The following is a 27,588-nucleotide window of genomic DNA, read 5'->3' as shown; positions in this document are numbered from 1 at the left end:
ACACAAACATCACTTGCTTTAAGAAAAGGTCACTGTGCAGAAGGCAGTGTCCCTGGGAGCTGGCACTGGCTCTGTCGTTTCACTCCAGGTCTCTTCCTAGGACACAGACACACTCAGCAGACATCAGCACGTCAGGAAGGTAAGGTATGGTAGGTGAAGGGTGCTGGGCTGGGCAGGAAGGGACAAAAACAGCAGAAATCCCGAAGAATTGCTGGTTGAAGGTGGGGTGGGAGCTGGAGGAAGACGAGACAACTTTTGTAAGCCTTCCTGAGAGTATCAGGACCATGGACAGAGAAGTCGGCATGCTTGCCTCTCCTTGGATTTTTATCTAGACTTCTTCCGCAAAGAGAATGATTTCACTCTATAGCCTAGCTCAAAAGGGGGGGCACTAGCAGCCCCGTAGCTCCTGGCCCATTAGTGAGCATGCAGACTTAGAAAATACAGGTGCTGTCAATGCTACTCCTGCAGATAAAAGTAAAGAAGTTTAAAAACATACCTTGTGGACCCATATTTCTATATGGTGTGGCAGCCAGGCTCTGAAGCCAAAGGCCCACCTGAGGTGGTCATGTAGCCCTGCAGACAGGCTGTCACTGCCCCAACAACAGCCAGGAAGTGCTGCTCCTTTCTCCTTTGTTAAAAATGTAGATCGCCTGGGAGAGGTGTTTGCCGAAGCTGGTGGCTAAGTTGCAGGTGTTTCCCTAACCCCCTGCGTCCCCTGGAAAGAGAATATTAATGAGGTATCCACCTTGGGTTACCTGGGGGATAAGAGATGTTTGATATAATAAACGAGGGTAGATCTTCAGGATGGGGAGAAGCCTGAGATGCCCTTCCGTGATGACGGTGTAAGCTGTGTCTGGTTATTTCTCACCTTCGTACTGGTCCAGTTAGGGAAGATAGTTTCTATGCTGAGGCCCACGGGCCCTGACAATACCTCAGCTCTACACTAACGCGGGTGCCACAGTGTCAGAGATCTCCCCACGGCCCCTGTAGCAGTTATACCCAGGGCCCCACATAGTGTTGTCTTGTCCATGGATAGCAATGTCAAGTCCTGGGAGGACTACATCCTGGCACATCTACAGTGTTACCCAAAACATTACTGAGCCAAATTAGAACACGGTAAGAGGACCGTGCCCATTCCTGGCTCTTTGAGAAAAGTTTAGGATAAATGGACACGAAATGACTGGGTCATCTTTATGGGTTTTAAAAGTACTCCCTGAATGTGTTATTCCGTGGGGTTTTGGAGTTATCATCACACGGTCTGGGGGAGGCAAGAAGACAAATCATTAAATTTCTTACAGCACCAGGCTCCTTCCCAGGGGACACCACCCACCCATAGACCACCACTGTCAAGCACAGAAGAACCGGAATCTCCAGAGAGGCTCTTTCTACAAGGTCTCATCTTCAACAGGTATAATCCGTAGAGAGCTTTGAAGATCCCGGAGTGGTGTACCTCACACTATGGTTTGCCCATTGCTGCAAGTTTTCTTATATTTCTCCTGTCTTTATTTATTCCATTCAATGTGTCTGTGTGTGCACGCTTGTGTGCGTTCCATGGCACTCCTGTGGAGGTCAGAGGTGATTGTGGGAGCTGGTTCTCGCCTTCCACCAGGCAGGTCATGAGGACTGGACGAAGTTGCCAGGCTTGGGTATAATTCCAAACGGCATACGCGGCTAACGGATCTGACAGTAACTTGCAAACATCTTAACGTTTCACCCCGACTGACTGCAGCCCGTGTCTTCTCGGCGTCAGTCCACAGTAATACTGCGATAACCAAGTCGCTGCAAAAGGATGTAATCTTATAAAACTCCCAATACACCCCTGCTTTCCCCACTTATCCTTTATATCTTTGTAGATTAGAAGTACTCAGAACCCTGGCAGGAAACTCTGGTTCACGCACATCACACTGGACCTTGCTGCTGTCTCTTTAGCTTCCAGTGCTTCCTACTCCTGCTTCACCTCCAATGGGGCTTGGCAGTGGCGTCCTGGGTTTTCCACAGGCCAGTTTTCTGCCCTTTCTGCCATTATAAGATAGTCCTTCTTGGCGCAGATCCTACACAGCACTGACTTACGTCCTCACGCTGTACACAGGTGGCACCGACTTACGTCCACACATTGTACACAGAAGGCACTGACTTACATCCACACATTGTGCACAGAAGGCACTGACTTACGTCCTCACATTGTTCACAGAAGGCACTGACTTACGTCCTCACATTGTGCACAGAAGGCACTGACTTACGTCCACACATTGTGCACAGAAGGCACTGACTTACGTCCACACATTGTACACAGAAGGCACTGACTTACGTCCTCACATTGTACACAGAAAGTACTGACTTACGTCCTCACATTGTACACAGAAGGCACTGACTTACGTCCTCACATTGTACACAGAAGGCACTGACTTATGTCCTCATGTACACAGAAGGCACTGATTTACGTCCTCATGCTGTACACAGACAGCACCTACTTACGTCCTCATGTACACAGACGGCACTGACTTATGTCCTCATGTACACAGATGGCACTGACTTACCTCACGCTGTACACAGATGGCACTGACTTACGTCCTCACGCTGTACACAGAAGGCACCGACTTACGTCCTCATGTACACAGACGGCACTGACTTATGTCCTCATGTACACAGATGGCACTGACTTATGTCCTCACGTACACAGGTGGCACCGACTTACATCCTCACATTGTACACAGCATGGGAAACCATAGCTCTCTGAACAATTGTGCAGAGGATTGTGCTCATTGAACTACATTTGTCATGAGAGATCACATCAACTTCTTACCAAAAAAGTAATGAACCCACTTAGGAGCTCAATTATGTTGCTTAATTATTATGAACTAATTACTACACTAAGAAGGCATGGTTTCTAGTTTGAGAACAAAATCTGCAGTCATGCATTACCTAAATTCACATAAGCAAAAATCAGTAAGAATTAGTCACAAAAAATTAAACACAGTGTAAGTCATCAGTTCATCTCTGGGGCTCAGCAACAGTTACAGGAGCATGGGGCAAGGGTATAGGATTTCTTGGCATGAATTCAGAGATGGTAAAACATGGACATTGATCCAATCCCATCTACTCAAAAGACTTAACAAGAGGATGGAGTTTAGAATAGTATGAGCTACATGGCTCAACCCTATTTCAAAATAAAACACAGGGCTGGGGACACAGTTTAGTGATAGAACACCCGCTTAGCGTGCATGAGGTCCTGGGTTCAAGCACCAAGACTATCATAAGCAAAACCAAACAAGCAATGAAAGCATTTGCTAAGTCAACACAAACCACCACACACAGAGCACACATCTGTGCTTCAGCAGATTTCTTGAGGGCACAGGGGTTTCCTGCCCATGTCTAAAGACAGTCTCAGCTGTCATAGCTAGGGGAGGCCAGGTACAGTGCTAGACTTCTGCTGGTATCATCTGATAGTGTACAACACATTCGATGGCATTCATCCAATCCCAAATTTAGCTACTTAAAGACTAAGAACCACTGTCCACTTATTGATTCTTTAGTCCTGTTGAGCTATCCAAGGGGCACCAGCTTCCGTTTATGCCCAGTACCTACTGGTTACTACCTCCTTAAAGGAGGAGGTTGAAAGGAGATGCCCAGATACCAGCATACCCCTCAAATCATACAGGTCAGACTTAGCTATGACTTCCTTCTCGTGGTATCTCCCAATATCACCTTCCTTAACGGCCATCAAGTTATAAACCTAAACACTGGCCTGCTGGCCTCTCTCCTGCCTTATCCTCCACACCCAGTGATGGCTAAGCCCCAAATCCATTCGGATCTGTTGGGGTCCAGATGGTTGGCAGTGCCTTTCTCGGCCCCAAGCCCTGACCCAAATGTGGCCACATGAGTTCAGGAAACTGCAGGCATGAGATGAAGTCCAGCAGGAATGTCTTCTGGAGGAGAACAAGGCTCTAAAGGCAGGAAGCTATGGAAGGAAGAACTCAGGTGAGGGGTCAAAGAGACGGCTTGCTCAAGCTCCGTTTGTAATCATGTCTTCAGTAGATAACTAGAAATATACAGATAGTGGTGGGAAAAACAAAAATTGTCTCTTCCTGAAGTGAACCCAGAGTCCTGTGTCTTTGTCTACCATTACCCTCTCTTCCAAGTCCCCACACTGCCTGAGACTGTGCTGGCTATGGCACAGACCCAGCCATCCTGAGATGCTCATCCTCCAGGAGTATCTCCATCCTTCCTGAAAACAGGGAGTTTTCCAGATGGGACATGTCTGCCCCAGCTTATCCTGTCCACCTTACACGGTTAGCTTTAAAACTTCAAAGCATTTCTTTTTGGACTAAACTCTATCTCCCTAACCTCTATCCTCCTCCCCCCCAAAAAGCTTCATGTTGAAATCCTAATACCCAATACCTCAACTCAATATGACTGCATTTGAGCCAGGGATAAACACGTAGCAGCGAGGCCACAAGGTGGTCCCTAACCTACGCTGATGCTCGATTAGGAAATCTGGACACAAACACACCTTGGTTTTGTGTGCTCAGGAAAAAGATAATCACCCTCTCAAGGAAACCAATCCCACCCAGAACCATGAGAAAACAACCTTCTGCTGTGAAGACCACCTCGGGCAGCTCTATGAGACGGACACAACAGTGAGAGCGAATCATGCCCGCCACACAGCTGTTTCCATCCTGTTTGCTCACACGTCTGTTTCAGCTCACGAGGAAATCAGCACGAGAACACGCATTTGCCCACCCTGAAGCCATGTTTGGCACACAGGGACTGGACAAGGACTTCTAGATGAACGGTAACACATTGCCAGATCTTATGATTTCCCAGAAGGAGCCATAAAAATGGATTCCACCACAAATTCTAGAGTTCTTGGGTTTCCTTATGAGCATTGCGAAGTTCTCTGAAGAAAATTCCCCAGTTAATGAGTGGACAGGGGACAGCTGCAGTCCGACAGGAGCACTGGTTAGCTTAAAATACAGGGTGGGGTATTTCCAGCCCCACCACAGTCTATGAGACCACAGTTAAACAGGTAGTCCACGGCTGTATATGAGCAACATTGAGATCCTGATTCAAAGGAAACAAAACCCAAACGATGAGAAATCTGAAGCCCTAACAGCTGGCAGCATTTTAAAATTGTCATCTTGTGCATTACAACTGTTCCAGGAGTTTATGCATGTGTTCATATATCTGTGCGCATGTTCTTGTCCATGTACATATAGATTTGTGTACGCCTTTGCATCCAGAAGACAGCCTCCACGGAAGATGAAGGGTTAAACAAAGTGTGGTAGTCTATGTGTGGATAATGACAACACGGTGGTATGAACCAAAGCCAGCATCTGAGCTGCTGCAGTTCTGCACCTGAGCAAGGACCACTGAAGCCTGGGCCAGTCCATGTATAGGCAGTGGCTCAAAGGCTGTGTGACTTAGCTGGTCCAGGAACCCCAGGTTACATCACTAGAGAACTCTGTGGCCATTTTCACTTCAAATGAAACTCGAATATTTAACTGTGTCTCGAGTTCTATCTTTCTATGTGTTTGTAAACACTTGTATATGTGCATGCGTGTGTGTCTGTATGCACATGCATACAGTCATGCCTTTTGAAATAGGAAGAAATCACATCAGCTAAAAGCCAAAATACGCCACGTTCTGGCCTCACCTGCTGCCATGGTGATCCCTGCCTACACACTTCTGAGGGCAGAGCTGAATGTACCCTTGGCATCTCTGCACCTGGAAGCTTAAGCCTGCTCCAGAATAAAGAAATGTAAACCCTCTCTTCTAGATGATGCCAAGATTGAGAAGTCTCCTCTGATGTGACAGGTTGTTGATCCTTGAAGACGTCCGCAGGGTGTTTGGGTGTGCTCTGGAGTACCGGATAGCCCTTTATGAACACACTTACAGTTGTGGAAGCTGGCGGTCACAAGGTGCTGCCAGGACTGGTATTGGGTGACGGTACCTTTCTAGAACACAGACAGGACACTGAATGTGTTCCCACATGGCTGAGAAGTGACCCATCTCTCTGGGCCACTTCTAGGTCACCAATCCTACCCATGAGACCCCACCCTTGTGCCTTGATCACATGTTAAAGCCTCGCCTCCCAATACCATCCATCTGCTCGGGAATGAGGATTTCAAGTCAGTCTGTCATGGGGGTGGGATACCAACATTTAGAGCACAGCACACATGAACTACCCCAGCTAGAAAGAGCAAGTCTCTGTGCCTGGCTGCTACCCTACGATCCTGCCTTTCACACCAACAACCATGAGAAGCAGAGAAAATTGGAATAAGCCGGTCTGAAAAACTGAATTGAGCCACACGCACCAATTAGTTGTCAAAAACATTGGGCATAAATAGATGTTCTCTTTTAGCAACTTTTCTAGGCCAGTGGGTATTTTAAGCTACTGAGGGGAAAGTGTAAATTTTATTAAGTGACTTGGATAACAGGAGCATAGAACATAAATTTTTCATATTTTTGTTTTTAGCTTCCAAATAAACTCCAGGTCATCGGGTCTGTTTTACATCTAAAACTCAATGGAATTTTCTCTTTGTTCTGTGGAAACTGAGGTCCATGCTTCTGTACATAATCCTCCAGGGTAGTGTTTGTAGCAACCCAATGTCTTGGGTGTGGGCATCACGCCAGCACATGGGCCTGGGGAGGTTCTGGCCTTTTCCTCAGTTGACCTGCAGGGCAGAGGACTCAAGGACCCATTACCTGCCCTCCCATTCACAGGTAAGTTTAATTTGCCCACTTCAAAACTTAAGTGGACAAATGGCTTTCACTGAGAATAGAAAAAAACCCTACTTTTCTGCAATTTATGAAACTGAGCCTTGGATTAAGTTGGTGCCATCTCAGGGCTCCATGTGCACTGTATTCTCCAGACTCCCACAGAACTCTCCACTGAACTTTACTCTGTGTGTGTGTGTGTGTGTGTGTGTGTGTGTGTGTGTGTGTGTGTGTGTGTGAGTTCTGGTGGTGGAATCAGGACCTTTGAAGGCAAGCATCCTACTAACAAGTTGCATCTCCAGCTCTGTCCTGATACTGTCTTGGGTACCAACCTGCATCTCCAGCTCTGTCCTGATACTGTCTTGGGTTGCAGCAGACATACCATTAGAGAGATGATGAGAAACCAACAGTGCTGCTCCCTGCATGTGCTGAACAGGATGCTGGGCAGGATCTAGCAGTTTTCTGACAGCGTCAGGTAGGAATCTCAGTTACATTGCTGGTTTCACCTGAGGCAACAGATTCCAGAGGCTGAGCCAGGGTTCTTACCCACTGTGGACACATTCTGGAGAAGCCGAGGGCCTAGACTTGGCACCCCAGGCAACACTCCTCTCTGCTACATTACCTGCTACCCCGAACATGCGCACATGGCATCTCTAGAGTCCAGAGGCTTGGGAGCCAAAGCACTATTGATCTTCTGTGTTGGGTCCACGATGTCAAGAGAAACCAAGCTCTCTTTGAGACACAGTTTGCTAATCCATCTCTTGACAAGAAAGCTGCCAATGTGTGAGTGTTCACAGTTTAAGGATTAAACACCGTGAGCTCCAGAAAGCTGGCGACTTATTGGTAATTTCTAAGTTTTGATGTTCAATGCCATTTACATGAGCTATGAAGGAAAACCGTTTGAATATATAAAATTTTGAATCACTGAGTTATTTTGTTTTTTAAACCTCTACAATGAAACAAAGTAAGTGTTCATGAATTGTCAAGTCAAGACTTTATCCACAATACCTTAAGGACCAAATTTTACTTGCAATTCTCATATTAAAATGTCTTATTACAAACAGGTCTGCCGACATATTTGAAAACAGCTTGCTGTCTTATGTAAGAGTAATTTATTTGCCTAAAATGTTTTCTCCTGTAAGCGAACGTTTTCTCCTGTAAGAACACAAATAAGGGCTGGAGAGATGGCTCAGGAGTTAAGAGCACCAGCTGCTCTTCCAGAGGTCCTGAGTTCAATTCTCAGCAACCACATGGTGGTTCACAACCATCTGTAATGAGGTCTAGTGCCCTCTTCTTGCCTGTAGGCAGACATGTAGGCAGAGCACTATACACATAATAAATAAATTAATCTTTAAAAAAATTGGACACAAATAATCATAATGGCAAACAAAGAGTGGTGCTTGTTGTGTGAGGGTGTTTAGCCAACCACAGGCACGGGCTCAGCTCATTCGATCCTCACAACCGCGAGACATTGTTTGTGGGGGAGTTGGAGTCTTTACAACTATAACTTCCTAAAGTTTCTATTTTTTGAGATCTACCTACAAGACAGTTCCCATCAATAAGTGGTTCTGATAGGCTATCCTCTGATTTATGATACAGCTAAAGATAACTTTCAACTTCTGTTCCTCTACGTCTTGATTGGTAAGATTACAAATGTGGGCACCACACCCAGTTCATGCAGTGCTGGGGACTAAACCCAGGGCCATGTGCATTCCAGGCGAGCACTTCACAAACTGAACCATGGGGTGATGAGACCAACTTCTCTCCCTTCAGCTGGTACTGTGGCCCCGTGTCACACATACCTTTGGTTTGGTCTTTCATTTGGAGAGGCAGAGGACAATGTCCATCTTTGCATAAGTTGATGGACATTCAAGCTGACTCTGGGTGTGTGTGTGTGTGTGTGTGTGTGTGTGTGTGTGTGTGTTGAGTGAAACTACTATAAATCTCTACATGGCGGTATCTGGTGGATACACATTTTAGGTCAATATCTAAGAGTAAAATTCTTAGGCTCAAAGTAAGCAGATATTTACCTTCATAAAATACTTCCCAATTGTGTCCCAAAGTGATTGTGCCATGTTGTATTCTAAAGAACCCTGAAGAGAGGTGTAGTATACCATGCCTTTGTCGGCATTTAATCCAATATTTCCGCTTTAGCCATTGCAGGAGCCATGCAATACAATCTCACTGTGTTTCTAATTTGCATTTCCTAAATTATTAAGGAGGTTGAGCATCATCTGTGTTCTCCTATCTTCCTCCATTAAAATATTTCCCCTTCCCCATCAGTGATCCCTTTACAGTCTCCCGGATTCTCCAAGCACTCCAAGTCAAATACACTATAAAGATTCGATCCTAAGATCCACATAGGATAAGAACATGTGCCACTTGTCCTGCTAGGTCTGGATTACATCATTCATTATCGTGTCTTCTGGCTCTATCTATTCACCCACAAAGTGCATCTTTCTGTACAGCTGAATAAAATTCCATTGTGATGGAAGCTGCAGAGACAACTGTAGGAAGTTAAGGCCCACCAGGCAGAGAGGAGCCAACCTGGACGCTGCCTGGTGCTGTCAGAGGTCCTGATCATGCCTAGCCAATCAGGGGCGACCATGTGATATCAATGGATTGAAACATGTGCATGCTGAGAGGATACAGAAGATTTTCCACGAGTCTGCTGCATCCCTTTCGATGGACTATGTCTATGTCATTGACTCTGAGCCTTCTCAACCCCTCCCCTGAGGAAGACGATAGGCCCAGCTACAGTCAACCATGGAGACAAACGAGGAAATATTATTTGTCTGCAGAAGGCAACAATTCTACATACACGTGAGATCTCTGATCATTACTTTCCATACAACTTTTTAAACTGCCATTCTAAATATTGCTTTCCTCTTCTCCAGTTTAATATCTTTGCTGATAAAATGTACTAGATTATAAAAGCAAACAAAAGAGAAAACCAAGTAAAGCTACTTCTCCAACCCAAATCCCACTGTGTATGGATACTGTATTTCCATTATCCATTCATCAGATGATGGACATCTGCTCTGTTCCATGTCCTAGCTACTGTGAATAGAGCGTCAGCTAACATGGATAAGCAGGTATCCTTGCAGCAGGAAGTAGGGCCCTGTGAGCACGCAGCCAGGAGTAGTATGACTGGCTCAGACACTAGGTCTAGTTCTAGTTTTCTGAGGACCGGCCACAGTGGTATGCACAGGGGCCACACCAGTTTGCACACTCACCAGCTGTGCATGGCATTCCCCACGCCCCAGGACTATGTCAGCATTTTGTGTCTTTGTTTTTTTACCCTTAGCTGTTCTGCCTAGAATATGACAAAGACTCGAAGCAGTCTCAATTTGTGCTTCCTTGATGGATAAATATGGATATTTTAGAAGTACTTAGTACTTCATTGGTGCATCTTCTTCCAGAAACTCTCTGTGCTGTTCAATAGCCCAATTTTTAATTGAGTTGTTTGCTTTGCTGGTGTTTGGTTTCAAGTTCTTGGTATACTCTAGACATCCATCCTCTGTCAGATGTATGCATGACTGGCAAACTTCTTTTCCAGCATGTAGGCTGTCTCTTCAGTCACGTAGCCCATCCCTTTCCACTGCAGAAGCTGACGAATTTCAGGAAGCTCTGCTTGATGCCAGCTGGTCCCATTTCCTGGGTGATCAGAGTCCTCCTCAGGAAGTCTGTGTGTGAGCAGCTCTCCTTAAGTGCACTCCTTACTCTTTCTTCCAGAAGCTTCAGGGTTTCGGATCTAACACTGAGACGTTTGATCCATTTGAAATTGGTTGGGGGTGGGGGTGAGAGAGAAGAATCAAGTTTCATTTTTCTATATGGAGATACCCAGTTTTCCCAATACCATTTATTATGGCAACTTTTCTCTAATGTGTACTTCTGGCACTTTGTAAAAAGAATTCAGGTGGCAGTAGGTGAGTGGACTTATAGCTAGGTCCCCGAGTCTACTCCACTAACCAATGGACCTGTTCGTGTGCCGGGGCCATGTTTGACTACTGTTACTTTGCAGTACCTTGAAACTAAGCACAGTTTTTGCTGCTCAGATTGCTTTGACTACTTACGGTCTTTTGTGCTCCCATATAAATTTTAAGATGTTTTTTCAATTTCTGTGAAGAATTGCATTATACTTTGTATGAGACTGTATTGATCTGTAGATGGTTTTGGTCGATGGCCACTTTCACAGTATTAATCCTACTGACCCATGTGCACGGAGGTCACTCCCTCCTCTACTCTTCTCTTCGAATTCCTCAGTGTTTTATAGTTTTAATTTATAGGTCTTCCACTTCCTTGGCTAGGTTTGTGTATGTTGTGGGTTTGGGTTTTGTTGTTTTGTTTTGTACTGTATTGTGAATGGGTTGTTTCTCTGATTTCCTTCTCAGTCCACTTGTCATTGGTAAACAGGGAGGCTATGGAGCATGCTAACTGTGTGATCCACCTCTTTGCTGAAAGTGTTTGTTAGCCTGTAGGGTCTCTTGGCATCTGGATAAAGATACTTTGAATTCTTCCTTTCCTATTTGTGTTATCATTTTGAAAACAAATATCCAGTTGCTCAAACACCATTTGTTGAAAAGATGACCCTGATGTCTGTGTAAAAATCAATTGAGCACAAAGTCAGGGGTCTCCTCCTGTTCATTCCATTAACTGATGTGTTTGTTTTCATGCCAGTAGCCAACGGTCATAATTACTAAATCTCTATGCATGACTTTAACATGCTCAGTATGGGTTTGCCCACCACGTGCCTACTTTACAAAGGGGTGGCTACGCTAAGTCCTTTGCACTTCCATGCATTGTTGAGTCGTCTTAACACATTCTGTGAGAAGACACGCTTCAGTCTTGACTCACGGGCACGGGGTCTCGGGGTCTCTTTGAAAAAGAATTGCCTACCCATGTGAGTTTTCTGAACACTGACTTGAGAACTTAAATACAAAGAATTCCAGCGTGGCTACACCAGCTTTCAATGCTGCCAGCTGTGAGTGCACGTTCACCCTCCCCACAACCTCACCAGCATTTGCTGTCGGCTGTTTGGTTGGCCGTCTCACCCATTCTGGCTGGGGTGACACGGATCCTCCCTGTCCTCTGCCTGATGACTGAAGACGCTCAGCACCTTCTGGCATAGTTTTTAACCGCTTGTCTTTCTTTCTCTGTCCATAGCCATAGCCCATGCTTTAATTTGGGCCATTAATTTTCTTGACCTTTTTTCATCTTTATATATTCAGATATAATATATAAAGTCAGACAGATAGCTGGCAAGGATTCTCCCCCACTCTGTAGGCTTCTATTTCACTCAGGTGGTTGTTTTCTTGGCTACACAAAAGCTTTTGAGTTGTTGGAGGTCCCATTTCTCAACTATTGTCCTTAATCCCTGAGTGGAATTCAATTCAGAAAGCCCTTCATTGCCCCAATATTTTGTAGGGTAGTACCTGTGTTTTCTTCTGGCAGTCTCAGTGTTTCAGGTTCTAAGTTTTTATCACCTTGGGTTTTTTTTTATCATTGCTGTTGTGTGTGTGTGTGTGTGTGTGTGTGTGTGTGTGTGTGTGTGTGTACCAAGGCACACATGTAGAAATCAGAAGACCACTTATGGGAATGTTTTCTTCCACCACTGGATCCAAGGATCAGACTCAGACAGTCAGGTTCAGCAGCAAGTGCCTTTCCCCTCTGAGCCATTTTTGGTCCATAAGCATTCTTTATGAAGAATTACTTTCTCCCTCAGCAGTATTTATTGTTTGCAGTATGCAAAACTCACACATATTTTGTAATACTTATTGTTTAGTGTCATTGGGTGTTGTTACATATTAAGTTCAAATTTTTGTTATCTACATAAATAAACTGACTTTCCTATATTTACTTTATACCAACAACCTTGCTAAACTTCTCGGTCTCTCTAGATTGTTGCAGCTGCCTTCCCTGGGCACAGCATCACATCCTCCCAGGGGACACATGTTCTTACTTGGGGTTTTCAGTGTCTTTGCCCCTGTGCAGCTCTTGCAAGTTGCTGCATATTCTGTCACCTGCTAAGGAATATGAGGGTGGTGTTTTCTGGGGTCCCTGGTCCTCTTGTCCATCTTTCATGATGGAGGAGACCCTGAGGACCTGGACCACCAGGGGTCACAGTCCATCTTAGTGGAGGAAGCTTGGGAGAGGAGGATTCCTGTCTTTCCCTAGGCATAGCTGTCTTCTCTCCCCCAGCTCAGAACACACATGCTAAGTTTCCTGATTATCTAAGTGGGTGGTCCTTGGCTTCTGCTTCTCTTCAGTTTCTGTGCACCTTCCCCTAATCCAGAAGTTGAGCAATGACTGTTACCTTTTTCTGAATTCAGAGTCTATAGCTGAGAAATCTCCCTGGTCTCAGCCAGAGTGGTTGTCTTTAATTTCTACAACCTCTTAGTAGGATTCTTCTCCCCCTCATCCACGAGACTCTGGTTTCGCATCATAGGAGAGAACATTTGGACACAGGATGGAAGTTCATGACTCTCTTCCACATAGGGGCACTCTTTTAGGCCCTGCCTTTCCCTGCTCCTTGCCCACACAGTCAAGACTAGTGGAGAAAAGCTATAGACAAGACCTGGGGATTCCCTTATTAGGAACTCTGAGACTCTAAACTGGTGCACAGCCCATACCCAGCTGTGATCTTTTTTATCCACCATGTGCTATGTCGGCCACTATCTTGGCTGTGGTTGACATCACCGTACCATGTGACTTCCGTCACAGCTGACATCACCGTACCATGTGACTTCCTGGTCACAGCTGACATCACCATACCATGTGACTTCCTGGTCACAGCTGACATCACCATGCCATGTGGTTCTCACGTAGATAGTATCCTCCAGGATGGTGCTCACCTGATTGCCATGCTCAATTTAACAGTTCAAGAAACACAACCCACTTTTAGATTACCTGGCTCTTTCTTGTTGTTGGCTAAATTCAGTTATAGCTTTCTACACCCTAAGCTAAACCAGAACACTATTTTCCCTCCAAAGCGAAAATAAAGTTGCTGAAGACTAACAAACAGAGGTTTTCCTAATCCATAATCCTGAGTTCACTTTTCACCCTTTGCCAGTCTTGTTTGCAAAATCAGCGTCCCACCATGGCAATGCCTGAATCACTGCTCAGAACCTCCGTCTCTAGAGGTCTTTATGAGGAAGTCAGCGGCTGATGCTTTGCTAAAATTGCCAGTAGGAAATCAATGCCTGTCAACAGGGTTTAATGTATGTATGATTGACTTTCCTAAGGAAGCATGGTGACGTGCTGAGGACAAATGAATTCTAACTTCTACAGGGAAGTGCTTTTGACCTTCCTGACACAAGCACAAGGAAGTAAGTGCAGATTCTTAGCACCCATGCAAGAAGCTGGATAGAGTGGCGTATGCCTATAATACCAGTATGGAGACCGTGGAGACCAGAAGACACCCACGGACTGCTGGTCTAGCATCTAGCTGAATCAATGAGCTCTGGGTGCAGTGAGTGGCACTGTCTGAAAAATAACATCAAGAGTCTCTGGGCTCTGCACACACATGCACATGTATATGCACACAAACAAAATAAAATACTAAAGCATTTCACATTAGTTTAAAACATGATATCACCATGCTTCCCATTTGGAACAGGAGATGCTTTCTTCTTCGTTCTGGAACTGTGCCCCTAACTGCTCCTTTGCTTCTAGGATAGACTTCTCTAGTGGCCCTGTGGCTGTGTCCTCGACCTAAGTCAGTGGTTCTCAACTTTCCTAATGCTGTGATCCTTTAATACAGCTCCTCACATTAGGGCAACCCACAACTGTAAAATTACTTCTGTTGCTACTTCATGACGGTAGTTTTGCTACTGTTATGAATCATAATGTAAATATCTGGTATGCAGGATATATGACCCCTATGAATGGGTCCTCTGGCCCCCAAAGGGGTCGCCACCCATGGGTTGAGAACTGTTGACCTAAACGGTAGAGAGGAGAGCTGCAGCAGTAGTCAGCTGTAAAGAAACCAGTGATGGGGACTTCATTGTTGAGGACAAGGTGCCCAGGTGCGGAGAGGAACACGGTACACTGTGTTTTACTCTTTCTGTTGACCTGGTAACTAGAACACCTGGGATCCCTGACAGCAGGGACAGGAACTTGCCAGGCTGAGGGTTGCAAGGATGGAGGGTGACCAAGGAGTCTTGAATAGTGTCCTGACAGATTTCTAGACTGGTTCCTCCTCGGTATGTAAGTCTGGGGCAGTAAGCACACAGGAAGAACCTTTAGATTCACCCCGTAGCCTCACCCTGTCTCGCCTTTCTACAGAACTCTGTCACCCAAGGTGATCTCGTTCAGGGGGTGTTTATTTGGGAGAATACTGAAAGACAGACTTTCTGGGAGAATTTTTGTGTAGTACTTCTTAGGAAATCGCAGGTGTTGAGCACATGCCAAGTGCACCATAGCTTGGTAGAGAGCTATTGAAGGAAAGCAAGAGGGACATGGTCACTATTATGTGTGCGTGCAAGTACACATGCAAATGTGCACAAGTGAGTAAAATGGGGAGGCAGAGATGGAAAGAGGAAAGGAACAGACTTGTGGCTTGGAGGCAAGAGGCCCAGGGCCTTGTGCCTGTGGATACAGAGTAGGCCCATAATTCCATATGGCAAGGCAACCAGAATCTCAGGCCATTGTGTGCACCTGCCACACAGGAGGTGGTCACCTCCCCAGCAAAGGGTCAGGATGTCGTTCTGCTCCTTCTCTGTAATTTGGAGGACACCTGGGATAGAGATGCTAATTCAGCCTACATGACAGAACTGGCATACAGAGCAGGAAGATAAAAAGACTTGATAGAGCAGGCATAGGCAGATGTGTGGACATAACCACAGCCATTTACCTGGTTACCTAGGAAACAGAATGCTAATGAATTTCCCCCTCGGTTTATGTTTTGGTATAAAGGCTGTTTGGAGAATAAACGCAGAAGAATTTTCAGGATGTGAACTCAGGATTTCATGAGATTAACTGAGAACCTCCCGAGAAAGCCATGTGAGCTGTATCTTTAATCCCACACCTCCCCTTTGGTCTGGAGAAATACTTTATAATCTGGGCTGGCACCAGACCACGACAATACAGAAGAGTTTTCACTGTTCCGTGGTGGCAAGAAAACACCTTGTTGTATCTGCCTGTTTGCTTGAACTGCACACTTGCATTCTAGTTCCTGATCAGATGGTGACCCTGAAGAACTAGTCACATCTTGCTGGTGTTCTTCTCCCATTGCTAATACAGACTGCTTCTCATAAATGCTCAGGAAAGGCTTGTGGAGTTACCTGTCAAGACCTCATCTGCCATGCTCCAACGGGCCAGCATCTAGAAGAGGTAGGAGGTAACCAAGTTGAAGCTCACCTATGGTTCACTCTGAACCATTTGGCAATGGGTTGGCTCTTTTGTGTGTGCTTGGCACCCAGGTGTTTTGATACTGCATTCTGGGAAAATTATGCTTTGCTGATTTCCTAGAAGTTATTATAACTCATACCAACTGCAAAGACTTCATTTCCACACCCGGTTGCAGATGATTGCAAGGGCTTAGCATGAGTCAAGTGAAAGACTGGGTTTTCTAATGGCTTGTTGTTCTTACCAAAACTCAGGATTATCAACAGAAGGAAGTCTACTTGGTTAAAACACACACACACATACACACACACACATACACTATCACTCACACACAAAAACACATGGCTTCCCTGGCTGTAATTTTTCAAATTATCCATTTGGGATGAATAAATATTCTTGTAATTCAATATTTCATTAAGACATAGAGAGAAAGAGAGATCATCCAAAAATTGAGGAAGGGGCTAATTTTCAAAAGTATCTCCCAGCTAAGGCTCCTCTGGAGTGTTATGTATACATTGAAAAAAGAGTTTAGGTAAGCGTATTATTATTATTTCATCATCATCATTATTATTTATTATTATTACTTAGAGAGAGGAGTTAAAAGATGAGAGAATCCCTGTGTGAGGACTCAATGTCTGCGTTGCACAAACCTCAGCGATGAGGGGGAAGCTCTCCAGGACTAGCTCTGTGACAGGCATGGCTCACAGGGCACCGAGTTCATGTAGGACCTCAAAGGAACACGACCCCCTCCTCTCCTGAGAGCCAGTTCCTCTGTGTGTGGTGTAGGAAAGACATGACAGACTGGGCATAGGCCACTTGTGTATCACAAGGAAGGTCTGAGCCACTGGCTGTCCACACTCCATCCACCAGTAAGATCTATTCTCCATATGGGGTGCAAGTGAATGGGAGGCAGTAGGCACCATCTGGGTAGACAGGGCAATACAGACAGTCCCTCTTTAGCTGGGTTGCTACTGTACAATGCCCCCATTTCCCCGGGACCCAAGAAGAGACCAGGTGCTGTAACCCAGGAGCGCACTGAGAGAGTTTTCACTGCACGGCTCACAGGCCTGGGCAGCCGAGATGTCACTGTGCTGTTTGTCAGGAGCTTCAGTGACCTGAGCTGTTCCCAGGCTGGTTTGCATGCTAAGGTGGGAACAGCAAAGATCCCACACTCTTCCTCATGCTGAAACAGTGATCTTCACACGAGACTGCGCTTTGACAAGGCCGCTGTCAGACTCCCTGGAGAATATGTTTCCATGCTCCACCCAGAGTTGCTGTCGGATGCACTGCCACTGGCGTTGCCGTGAACCATGCTGGAGCGTGTGCTGACGGGAGTTCCCAGGTTTCTCCAGCTATCTGTGGATGCCATGCCTCCATCTGGATCCCTCACAGCTCAGAACCCTCAGCTGGTGTCCCTAGCCTGAGAGCCCTGCTGACTGGCTGAGTGATTCCTCTCTGTCCATGCTGGGGACCACGCAATGTCTGACTTTCTGCTATAAAAGCAGATGAGGATGTCAGGTTGAACCACCTGTATTGGCCCATCCTAGATGAGCAACAACATACAAGTAAGACAGGATATCCCAGGGTACAGATGCCCTGGATGACGAGAGCTGGGTGCTTTGTCGGTTGTGTGTTATTGTAAATAACTGTCACGTGCAGTCGTTTAGGTTGCAAGTTCATATACAGCCCCTCATTTCTGCCTCAAAAAATGTCCATGCTCCCTGAAGCCACTGTCACTTATGCATGCCCACAGGAAGCTTGAATGGGAGGAACTCTGCAGCTTGGCCAATTTTATCTGCTTCCAAGAAGCATTCATTGTGTGTGCTTCCCATTGCTAGGACCCATGGAAGCATTAACACAACTCTGACTAACCGACAAAGAACTGTAAGGCTTGCAAACCCAGAGAGATGGAGCAGTCCTGGAACATGCGTATTGCCCCTCCAGGGCCCACGGTTGTCTGAACCGATTATGTAACATAACAAGCAGGAATTGGGAGGGTGTCTTATTAATCTTTCAAAGCTATTAACTATCTCTTTAAACTGTAATTGCATCGCTCTTAATTGCTTTATTAGTTCCTCAGCTTCATTATTCATCCTGTCTCACTCCTATTCAAACCATTTGCAGCTGGGGTTTTTTTTTTCTTTAATGTGAACGGGAATCTCTGTCTCCAGATTCCAGAGAAAGGAGAGGTGGCATGCTGGCTCCATACAGGGTCAGCCCTGCATTAGCAGCTCCCCTGACACCAGGGCTTTGTCCAGGCCCTGAGGGTTGTCCTGTACTGGCTCTCTCTCCCTCTGGCACCCTGGTGTCCCTTGACCTGTCTCCTTCCCCACATCCTCACTCTAGTCACGCCACGGTCAGAGAGAGATGTGCTCAGGAGGTAATCCATGATCTGCCCTCAGACCTTGGTGACGCCTAGAAAGGGGGCCAGAGGCGCAGCTCCAGAATCTTCCCCAGCCTCTGAACTCTTGCTGCCTGCCTCAACTTCCTCGATGGTTCTGGGCATCTGTCAGAGCCTCGCCCTGGCAGTCTCCCTGCGGCTCTCTCCTGCAGACTGAAGCTGGCAGCCTCAGCACCCACTCACTAGACAGACGCTTCCTGAGCTGCCATCACAACTAGTGGGGGAGGAGGACACCTCACCAGTCACAGGAAATAAAGTGAAAACTCTTAGCGTTATCGCAGACAGAAAACTGTTCTTCATGGTGATTAATGAACACGACCCTAAACCTCAGCCCTTCTAAAAACACGTTCGTACGACAAATGCTACCATTTTTCATATTTTTTTTTTCTGTGAAATAAAAGCTTACTGAAAAACCAACCAAACAGCTGGCAATTCTTGGTGACTAAAAAGCTGACGAAATGGCCCAGGAGCCTGGCGTGGTGTGGTACTGAGAAGATGCAGGAAGCATCTGTATTCCATGGCTCCCCTGGCTCCTCTGGTCCACATGCCCCTCCCCTGTTCATGGCCCAGGGGGTTCTAACTGGTAAAGGAGTAGCGCCATCCACAGCCCCATTCCTGATGACTCATCTGCCACAGGGATGAGTAAGAACACCGTCTCTAACGCATGTCATTGTGGTGGGCAAAGTACACTGAGTACTCTCCAGCAGTGTCCAAACGTGTTTCCGGGACAATGAGGTGACAAGTGTGTTCAATTAACCCTGAAAGGCAAAGTGTGTGCAGTCAACAGGGCCAGCCTCAAGCCCTCTCCTCCGCCCGCCCAGCAGTCTCAGCCAAGCAACACATTCGCTGTCCACTTCGGTGCGCGCCACATCATAATTTCCCAGCATTCCAGGCTTCAAAGGAAGTCACGCTGCAGCCGCCTCATCAAGTGCCCAGCTGTTGCTTCTGCTTCCTTCGGAGCCTACAACCTGCCCTGCGCTGAGCCCCCAGCTGCACCCTCGGGGAAGTGGTTCACAGAGAACCTGCAGGTTCAGCGCTACTGTTTAGAGTCTAATAGCTGCCTGCTTTGTAGGGACCGAACGGAATCAGAGTAAGGCGCCCTCCTGGAATTCACAGCACAAACTCCCTCCAAGGAACCCAGTTTCTCTAGAAAGGAAACCTTTCCTTCAACCACAGAGAAGGGAAAACAAGCTGTGTTAACTCTCAAATTCAGAAGCAGACTTCATAACCTATTTTCACTCTTTATGTTGGAACTTCCCTGGGGTTCTTTTCTCCAGAAGTTGGACAGAGCCAAGACACCTGACAGAGCCAGATAAAGATTACACAGGGAAATGTTTAGACCTGAAACATCCAATGTGCTCTATACTTTAAAAGGAAAGAAAAGGAGGAACAATTCTCCATTTTAAAAAGCCACCTGGGGCCAGAGAGTTGGTTCGGCAGGTAGGAGTACAAACTGCTCTTAGACCAGCAGGCTGACTAGGTGGCTCACAGCACTCTGGCTGGGCGGCTCACAGCCACCTGTAACTCCTGCTCCAAAGGCTCTGATGCCCTCTTCTGGTGTCTCTGGAAACTGCACTCACATGAACAAGCCTGCACACAGACACACAGACATGCAATAAAACTAAGGTCAGGTGAGGTGGCTTGTGTCTTTCATCCCAGCACGTGGGAGACAGAAGCAGGCAGAGCTCTGTGAATATGAGTCCCACCGGGACTACACAGTGAGATCCAGGCCAGCCCAGGCTACATAGTGAGACCCTGTCTCAAAAAAACTTTTAAAGTGGGCACCTTGACTAAGGTCATTCCAAGGTGGGACAGTTCTAATGTCCCGCCAGCACTCTCTAGGGTGAGCATGGCCCCTTACCTGCAGTTATGATTTATGATTAGCTTCTCCACAACTAGATAACTTTTTAATTATCACATGTTCACTGGCAAAGGAGAAACTTTCAGTACTTAGTTTATGGCCATCCAATTTCCCTGTTTTACCTGAGCCATAAATCCTGCACTTTAGAAAATTTCGCAGATTGTCCCAAGGCCAAGGAGGATGGATAAAGAATTACATGATTCTGACAACAGCAGCCAGCCCCACAGAACAGCAAATGGCACCAATCTGCAGACACGCTAGACAAGTACCTGATGTTTTCCAATATCATCTATCAGAAACATTAAGCAAGTAAGCAATTTCTCCAGTAATTATCAGTCCACAAACAAGATGGGTGCATCTAAGTGTCAGTGTTATGATCCTACAACACCCCCCCCCTGAGTTGTGCTTGGGGCTCTCCTTTATTTATTACAGATATTAAAATTCTGATTTCCTATCTTCCAGTCAAGGTTACCATCAGGAAATCATTTCCACTCCTCATATTCCGCTATCAAAACAATTTGCACAAGAGCTGAATGCTTTAATTGTAATATAGAGATCCCCGTCTAGATTCCCATAGGAAGTACTAGGAATAAGTGTGTGGTGGCACATGGTTATGATTCCAGCACTAACGGAGCTGAGGCAGGAAGACCACGGCTTCCAGAGCCCTGGGACAGGATCTGTCACTGATGAGCCACTGAGCTGCTGCTCTTTTGTTGTAACAGTGCAAACGAATTAACACATCACCATACCCAGTCTTACTGCTCCACATGAGGCTACAAAATGAGCAGTCTGCCTCTCCTGCCCTGACAGTGCCACAGACTCTGTCTCCAGGAGCCAACTCCGTTCCTTTCACTAATGCACTGTGACAGCCCAGAAAGAAAGCTCACCTTTTTTTGTTCCCGTAAAAAGCATGCTAAACTGGGTCATCTACGCCACACTAGCCGCCTCGTCTCTCTTCACACTCTGTACTGTGCACATACAGTGAAGCTTCCGGAGAAGCAGAGCTCTCCCCGGAATGTGGCAAGACAGCATTAAAGTGACAGCTTGGGTCTGATGAGCCCCGGCCCTGTTATTGTGGTGGAGGGTGTACCCTTCTTTGCCCCACAATTTGGCAAGGATCCAGTCAAATATACACCTTTTCAGGAAAGTCCCTAGTTCATGTTTGATTAACCTCCGCTTCTGTGGCCCTGCCCAGAGCTACGCCTGCTATCTAGGGAAAGCAAAGGTTCACAGCCAAGCAGACATTCTGCCCAAACTCAGTCATATCACTTCAGAGCTCTGGAGAGAGCTGAGCTCCAAAGCCCTGAGACAGAAGGGAAGGTAGCCAGCCAAAGGTGAGGCAGATTCATGGCATTCTCCGAACTGATCAATAGGCCGCTTCATGCGATCCTGGGACTTGGAGGCACCGGTAGGCACCTGCCCTAGGGTGCATGGTTAGGTGCAGCAAAGGCGATCCTCAGGCTGTGAGCTGGCTGGCAATGCCCACCAGTCCAATTCCCCCATGCTATGACAGAGTTGACGACAGAGCTGTGGACCAGACAGCGTCTGTGGTTCTTAGTGGCCCCGGCTGAGTACACTCACAGTGCTCAATCAATCTTGCCGGTTTTGTCAACCTTCCACAACCCTAGCGGCGCTGACAGAATTCCTTTCCTAAATGTAATTTCTAAAGTCGCTTATCTAGAATTTTTTCGCTTCAGCTCCAACTCAGTTTTGGGATTTAACCCCTACTGCCTCACACCTTTCTGGCCTCTATGTCACCAGTGTAGCTGGGACACTGTCACCGAGCTAAAGCCTAGGCCAGGTCCCAGCTGTCTGCCTGGATAACAGAAGCAGAAAGACCATAGCTAGCAACAACCGTGCTTTTCTTGCTCTTGGTGTTTCATCTCCACCTCGGGGCACCAGTCTCCAGAGACACCCGTTCCTCCTTTTTGCTTCCAGCCCCATTTTCCTGCCAGGCTCTTGGCTGGCTCTCAGTGTGGCCCTCTCAACTCTCCTCGTTGGACCTCATCTGCTTCCATGCCTCTGGAAAGGCAAACCCCCACAGATGAATCCACCTGCCAGGATCCTGTGGCTTGCTTGCACACACAAAGCCTTCCAAGAGCTATGTTACATAATTCCCAGCAGGCAGAGTCATTTCATATATTCCTGTACCTCTGCCAGTATTTGCCACACCTGACTAACTGTCAACAGCAAGCCAGTGCTCTCCTAAGACCAAGGTTCTCCCTCGACTGTCCTTGTCTTCACAGGGTTAGACTATCTCCTTTGAGGGACATACTAACGTAATACTCACAATACATATATGTGCATATGCGTGTTTACATTTGTAGATAGATACACTTCTCACTCAAATAACCGCTCATGGGTCAATATTTTAAACTTCCAGATCTCTCTCTATTCTACCTCCCAGACCCAATCTCCCCACAAACAACAGATTATTAAAAAAAAAGATATAATTACTTCTTCTGTGGCATCTTCTGGGGTGGGCTCTATGTCCAGGTTGAGTTCCTCCTCCGTGGTCTGACAACAGAGACATAGGTTAATATGGTTAGCATCTCAAAATTTGTGTCAGCGGCTTCATACGCATAATAGGCACAGCTGTAACTAGCTTGGTAGGTGCTTCATGTGTGTAATCGGCACAACTGTAACTGGCTTGGCAGGTGCTTCATGTGTGTAATTGGCACAGCTGTAACTGGCTTGGTAGGTTGCGGAGCCTGTAACACTGCTCTCTTGCACCTGCACAGCTCTGTAACCATGGAGTGCTTGGTACTGGACACAGATGTTTTACAGGCAAGCAGTAAGTATTCATGTCTAAAGTCACAAGCTGCTGAATCAGTGAAGTGTAGGACTTCCGGCACAATGCAGAAGACAAGCAGTTATACTGCCTTCGGCCAGCAGGAGGCAGGAGACAAGCTTACATGCAGCTCAAACATCCACAGGGTGAGGGTGGACACAGACAAGACACCAAACGCATCTGTAGTCATTCCTGCTTGAATGGAACGAATCAGCCTCGTGTTAATTCTGGAAGAGGAACTGGATTTTTGTGGGTTTGTTTCTTAGAGAATGACTTGTGAAAACTCCAGCAGACTGAAATTTGCTATATAAACAGGTCTATAACCCACCTCTACCTCCTGGGTTTTGGGATTACAGGTGTGTTTCATCAAGCCCAGCTGGGAAGAATTAATGAAATCCCAGACAGTAAAGTTCTGGGCTCACAAAGGTGCATTAACAGCATCTGTGTAGCTCGGGGTTTAAACGGGAGGCCAGGGCTGCATCTCTGCTTAGAACGCAATAGCGGGGAAGACTGCTCAGAAGACCTGTTAGGAAAAGGACAGCCCCCACCACCCTGAGACTCAGAGAGAGCTCAGTGAAGCATTCTCACCCAGAACTAGCTCTAGTGTGCTCTGCTGCCCCAGGTTAGCTGATGATGTCACGATGGCTAAGCCAGCAGCCATGCTGGGTTAGAAATCTCACAAACTTGACTCTGAGTCACCAGGGAATCATGGTGGATGTGGAACATTTGAAAACCAAGATTTTGCTTTCTCTAATGCACTGAGGCATCCCAGAAAGCTCACACTTTAATAAAAATATTATTAAAATGAGTCAGCTGGGCCCCACAGATGGCTTCACACGCTGCCTGGCTTGTTGCTCCTCCCTCTCTCTCCAGAGCAGGGCTGTGGCCGCCGAGCCCCACTGAGCATACACACCCGGCAGTCCTGACTGATACAACTCATAGAAACCACTGCTTCCCCTCCATACCAGACTCTTCAGGGCTTCTCTAGAATCTCCAGTTTTTATTCACCATGTTTTCTTATCCCATTCATGAGTAAAATATCATCCAAAATATCCCAAACCAATTCATAATACCACAACTAGTCTCCTTAGAGAGTCAGTGGGTTTCCCTCGCCTATGTGCTGGAGCACTGCTGGTTTCTTTGAAGAATATACCATGTTCTATTTCTATGGGCCTCAGATTCCTAGGTTTCTAAGGACTGTGGACAAGAGAACAGCTGAGGAGAGGAAAGCAAAGTGTAGCCATGTTAGGCTAAGAGAAGAATCTAGGAACATGGATTTCCAGCCTGTGACGTTAACTGTGTTCCACAGATATCCCTCTCCATGCCAAGGTCAGACTCTGGGTGCATCTCACCCAGCTCTGCACACGGTCTGTAATCTGCGAGCTATTTGAATAGCACAGGACATAAAACATAAGCAAACGAGACAATAACATCAGCTTAGGGGTACTGTGACCCAGGGACATGACACTTGAGGACACGGAAGGTCCCCGAGAGCTGGGAACTTCATGGTTGGATTATTTCAGCTTTGGCCCTCTGTGGAGACAACTCCAGCTGTTTCTTGGCTCCAGACTGCTGACAATTTAGTGCCTCACCCTCACTCTGCATGCTCCACAAGTTTGCTGCTCTGAAAAACTCACCAGAAAGCCGGAGGAAACGTCTTCTCTCCAGGCTCCCTAGCCTCTGACTCTCCCGGTGTCGGGCAGACTAACCCAGAAGCTCACAGCCCTCAGCGCTGCTGGGCAGCAGAGTGGGTGCTATCAACTCTGCATCAGGATTGTTGATTTGCCAGTTTTCTTTGGTCATGACATATTTCTGTAATAACACGAGCCTGCCCGTCCTGGTCTACTTCAGAAATGTTTTAAACACAAGCTGCTGTGAGGAGCCTCTGTCCTGGTGATAGCACCAGACTCACAATTCCAGCAGGACCCCAGGTCTCCTTCAGCCCAGTTCTCCCCCACAAGAGCTCTGTGTTCAGGAAGTCGGGCAGATGGACATCAGGCCACAAACAACGGGCTCAGCAACAGGAAATAAGAGAATGTCTACCCTCATCATTTGCTCAGTCATCGGTTGAATTTTTAGAAGAATCGAGTAAGAATCTCTCAAGTAAAAAAGAATAGGCTTGAGTTGTCATCTGGGGAATGAGTGGCTTTGTCTTCAACCGCAAGGCAGCACCAAGTACCAACAGAGTAATCAGCAGTGGCAGATCCAAGTGTCAACCTTGCTCACCAAGGCAACCCCCTTGCACCAATACTCAGACTGCTCTGGCTACAAGATACAGCACACAGTGTCTCTGAAAGACTCTGTTCCCCACATTATACCCACATCCCCCTCCAAGCACTTACAAGATTATACTCGTTTACTTGGTCTCTGTCTCTCTTTGCCTACTGGTCTCTACCTGTCTCTCTGTCTGCCTCTGTCTGCCTCTCTCTCCAGCCGTGTGTGTGTGTGTGTGTGTGTGTGTGTGTGTGGTGTGTGCAGAAGTCAGAGGGCAACTGTCTTTCCTCTTACCACATGAGTTTAGGAATTCAGGTCATCAGGCTTGACAGCAAACACCCTCACGCACTGAGCAATCCTGTAAGCCCTATTCCAAGTATTTTTATGGGAGTCCTCAAAGTAAAATACCAAATATGCTGTCTTCTAGAACAGAATCATTCATTCAGAACAAAGATATATTTCTGTGACTGTCTCCACGTCACTATGAAATGAAAGCAGTTATCATGGAACTTATATGTGTAAGGTCAGATGAGGCAGAGATTAAACCGTAGGTTGTGGTATTCAGGAGTCTATAAAAATTAGCCATTTTTAAGTTGCAGTTTCGGTCGCTCCTGACACGGTGCCCGAACATCTAAAGATGCAGCCGCTCTGAACAACTCCGGAAAACTTTCTTCTCAGAAAAAGCTCTGATGATCACATAGAACCCAAACGGAACAAATGAAATTCCTGGCAACAGAGGCTTGCCACCTCCCTAGGGGACAGCGTCATCGGCACCTTCCCCACCACAGCCCCAGCAGTGTGACGCTGGCATTGTTCCCTCGGCTCTCATTTCCCTCTGAGTGCATGGCCGTTCAGGACAACACTGCCGCTGCTCTGTTCCCCTAGCCTAATGGGTCAGTCCCTGCAGCAGATGGAGATCTCGCCCATGATCTGGACCACTTGTTGAAAGCAAAGCAAACTGGTGCCAACTAGTTGACAATAGCAGTACTTACGAGCACAAGACACACTGCCAGAAGCACACTGAAGGACGGCTGGGGGCAGCACGCTTGTCTTCTATAGGCTTCATGCATGCACTCACAACACACACACTGCCACAGGCACACAAATGCACTGTCTGTGTGGCCACATATGTGAAACACAGACACAGAGCGACCATATCTGCCACGCTAACCATCACTAGATAACTGTGAATTTTCTATCGAATAAAAGTCCGTTTGCTACCATCCAGAGGGCACTGTGGGGAAGGGCACACTCCCCTCTTCTGTACCTACCTCTACCTCCATAGGCTCCACCTCGATCTTCTTCCATAGCTCCAGCAGCTGTGCTATCGGCATTTTATAAACTTTCCTTTTCTTCCAAGCAAGTGTTTATAGCAAGAATGAAAATAAAAGCAGGCACCAAGGAGCCGGAGAATCAGCTGACGGGATGTCAGAAGCTGGGGGCAGCAGGCCAGGCTGGAGTGCGGGAGAGAGAGCACACGGGACACGGAACTGAACGGTCTCCTGGGCCAGGGAGGGTCCTGAGGTCTTCAGTGTGGCTGCTCAGCCTCGTCAGCAGGCTGCAGCGCCGTTGAGGCAAGGAGACTGCAGCTGTGTCTGGGAGTCCGTGCGTCTGTTTCGCAGAGTGCAGCCTCCGAGTGCTTCCCTGCCTCCCAGTTACGCTGCCACTCTGCCCCCTCCCCTCACTATTTTACCTTAATTGGCTCTAAATGAGGGTGAAAGTTGAGTCTGAGGATGCTGCTGCCATAGAAACCGCTTAGCAACGGAGGACCAGCGAGGGAGAAGGAGGGATTGGAGCTCGGGCTCTGCCCTACCCCTCCCCACCTCTGCGACACTGCCTGGGACCCACACACCACCCCTGTCAGGAGTTCTGAGGCTGGAGGCCGGATGCAGCAGAGACACCCCTCCACACTGGGGTTTCAGACACCCGCATTGGGGACTGCGCTGATGCCTGCAGTAGCTTGATGCAGCGACTCCCTGCTGTCCCCAGTGAACAGCTAGCTCTGTTGAGGCATTGGGCAGGAAACTGCCAGGAGAAAGGAGTACTGACACACTGAAGGGACTGGGCAGGATGGGTACCTCAGAATCCAGTCTTGGACCACACTTCTGCCCTAAGCAGGAAGACGGGCTGCAGAAAGCTTAAGTTCCTGCATCCTATCCTCTGCAGGAAGGGACAGAGATCAGCTGTCTGTCCCTGTCTGCTCTGAAGGACCAGTGTAGAACAGGAAAAGGGTGTTGCGGGGGCAGGACAGCGTTT

At 47.1% G+C, this 27,588-nt stretch overlaps 1 protein-coding gene across 1 annotated transcript in view; it reads right to left on the bottom strand.

Annotated features, from left to right (window-relative positions):
* The window catches only part of Rps6ka2 (ribosomal protein S6 kinase A2), a 276,764-nt gene extending 249,588 nt beyond the window's left edge, over positions 1–27,176 (bottom strand). The window contains exons 1-2 of the mRNA XM_041680118.1: positions 26,604–27,176; positions 22,785–22,844 (exon numbers count right to left, since the gene is read on the bottom strand). Of these exons, the coding sequence (XP_041536052.1) occupies positions 22,785–22,844; positions 26,604–26,666 (123 nt within the window). The 5' untranslated portion in view covers positions 26,667–27,176. The remainder of the gene's footprint in view (positions 1–22,784; positions 22,845–26,603) is intronic.
* Between the last annotated feature and the right edge of the window lie 412 nt (positions 27,177–27,588).

Source organism: Microtus oregoni, unplaced genomic scaffold, assembly GCF_018167655.1.
Source record: "Microtus oregoni isolate MIOR12 unplaced genomic scaffold, Mior012 000033F_ref0000390, whole genome shotgun sequence".
Classification (NCBI taxonomy): Eukaryota; Metazoa; Chordata; class Mammalia; order Rodentia; family Cricetidae; genus Microtus; species Microtus oregoni.
The sequence above is the reverse complement of the archived record's forward strand: the minus strand, read 5'-3'. Positions and strand labels throughout refer to the sequence as shown.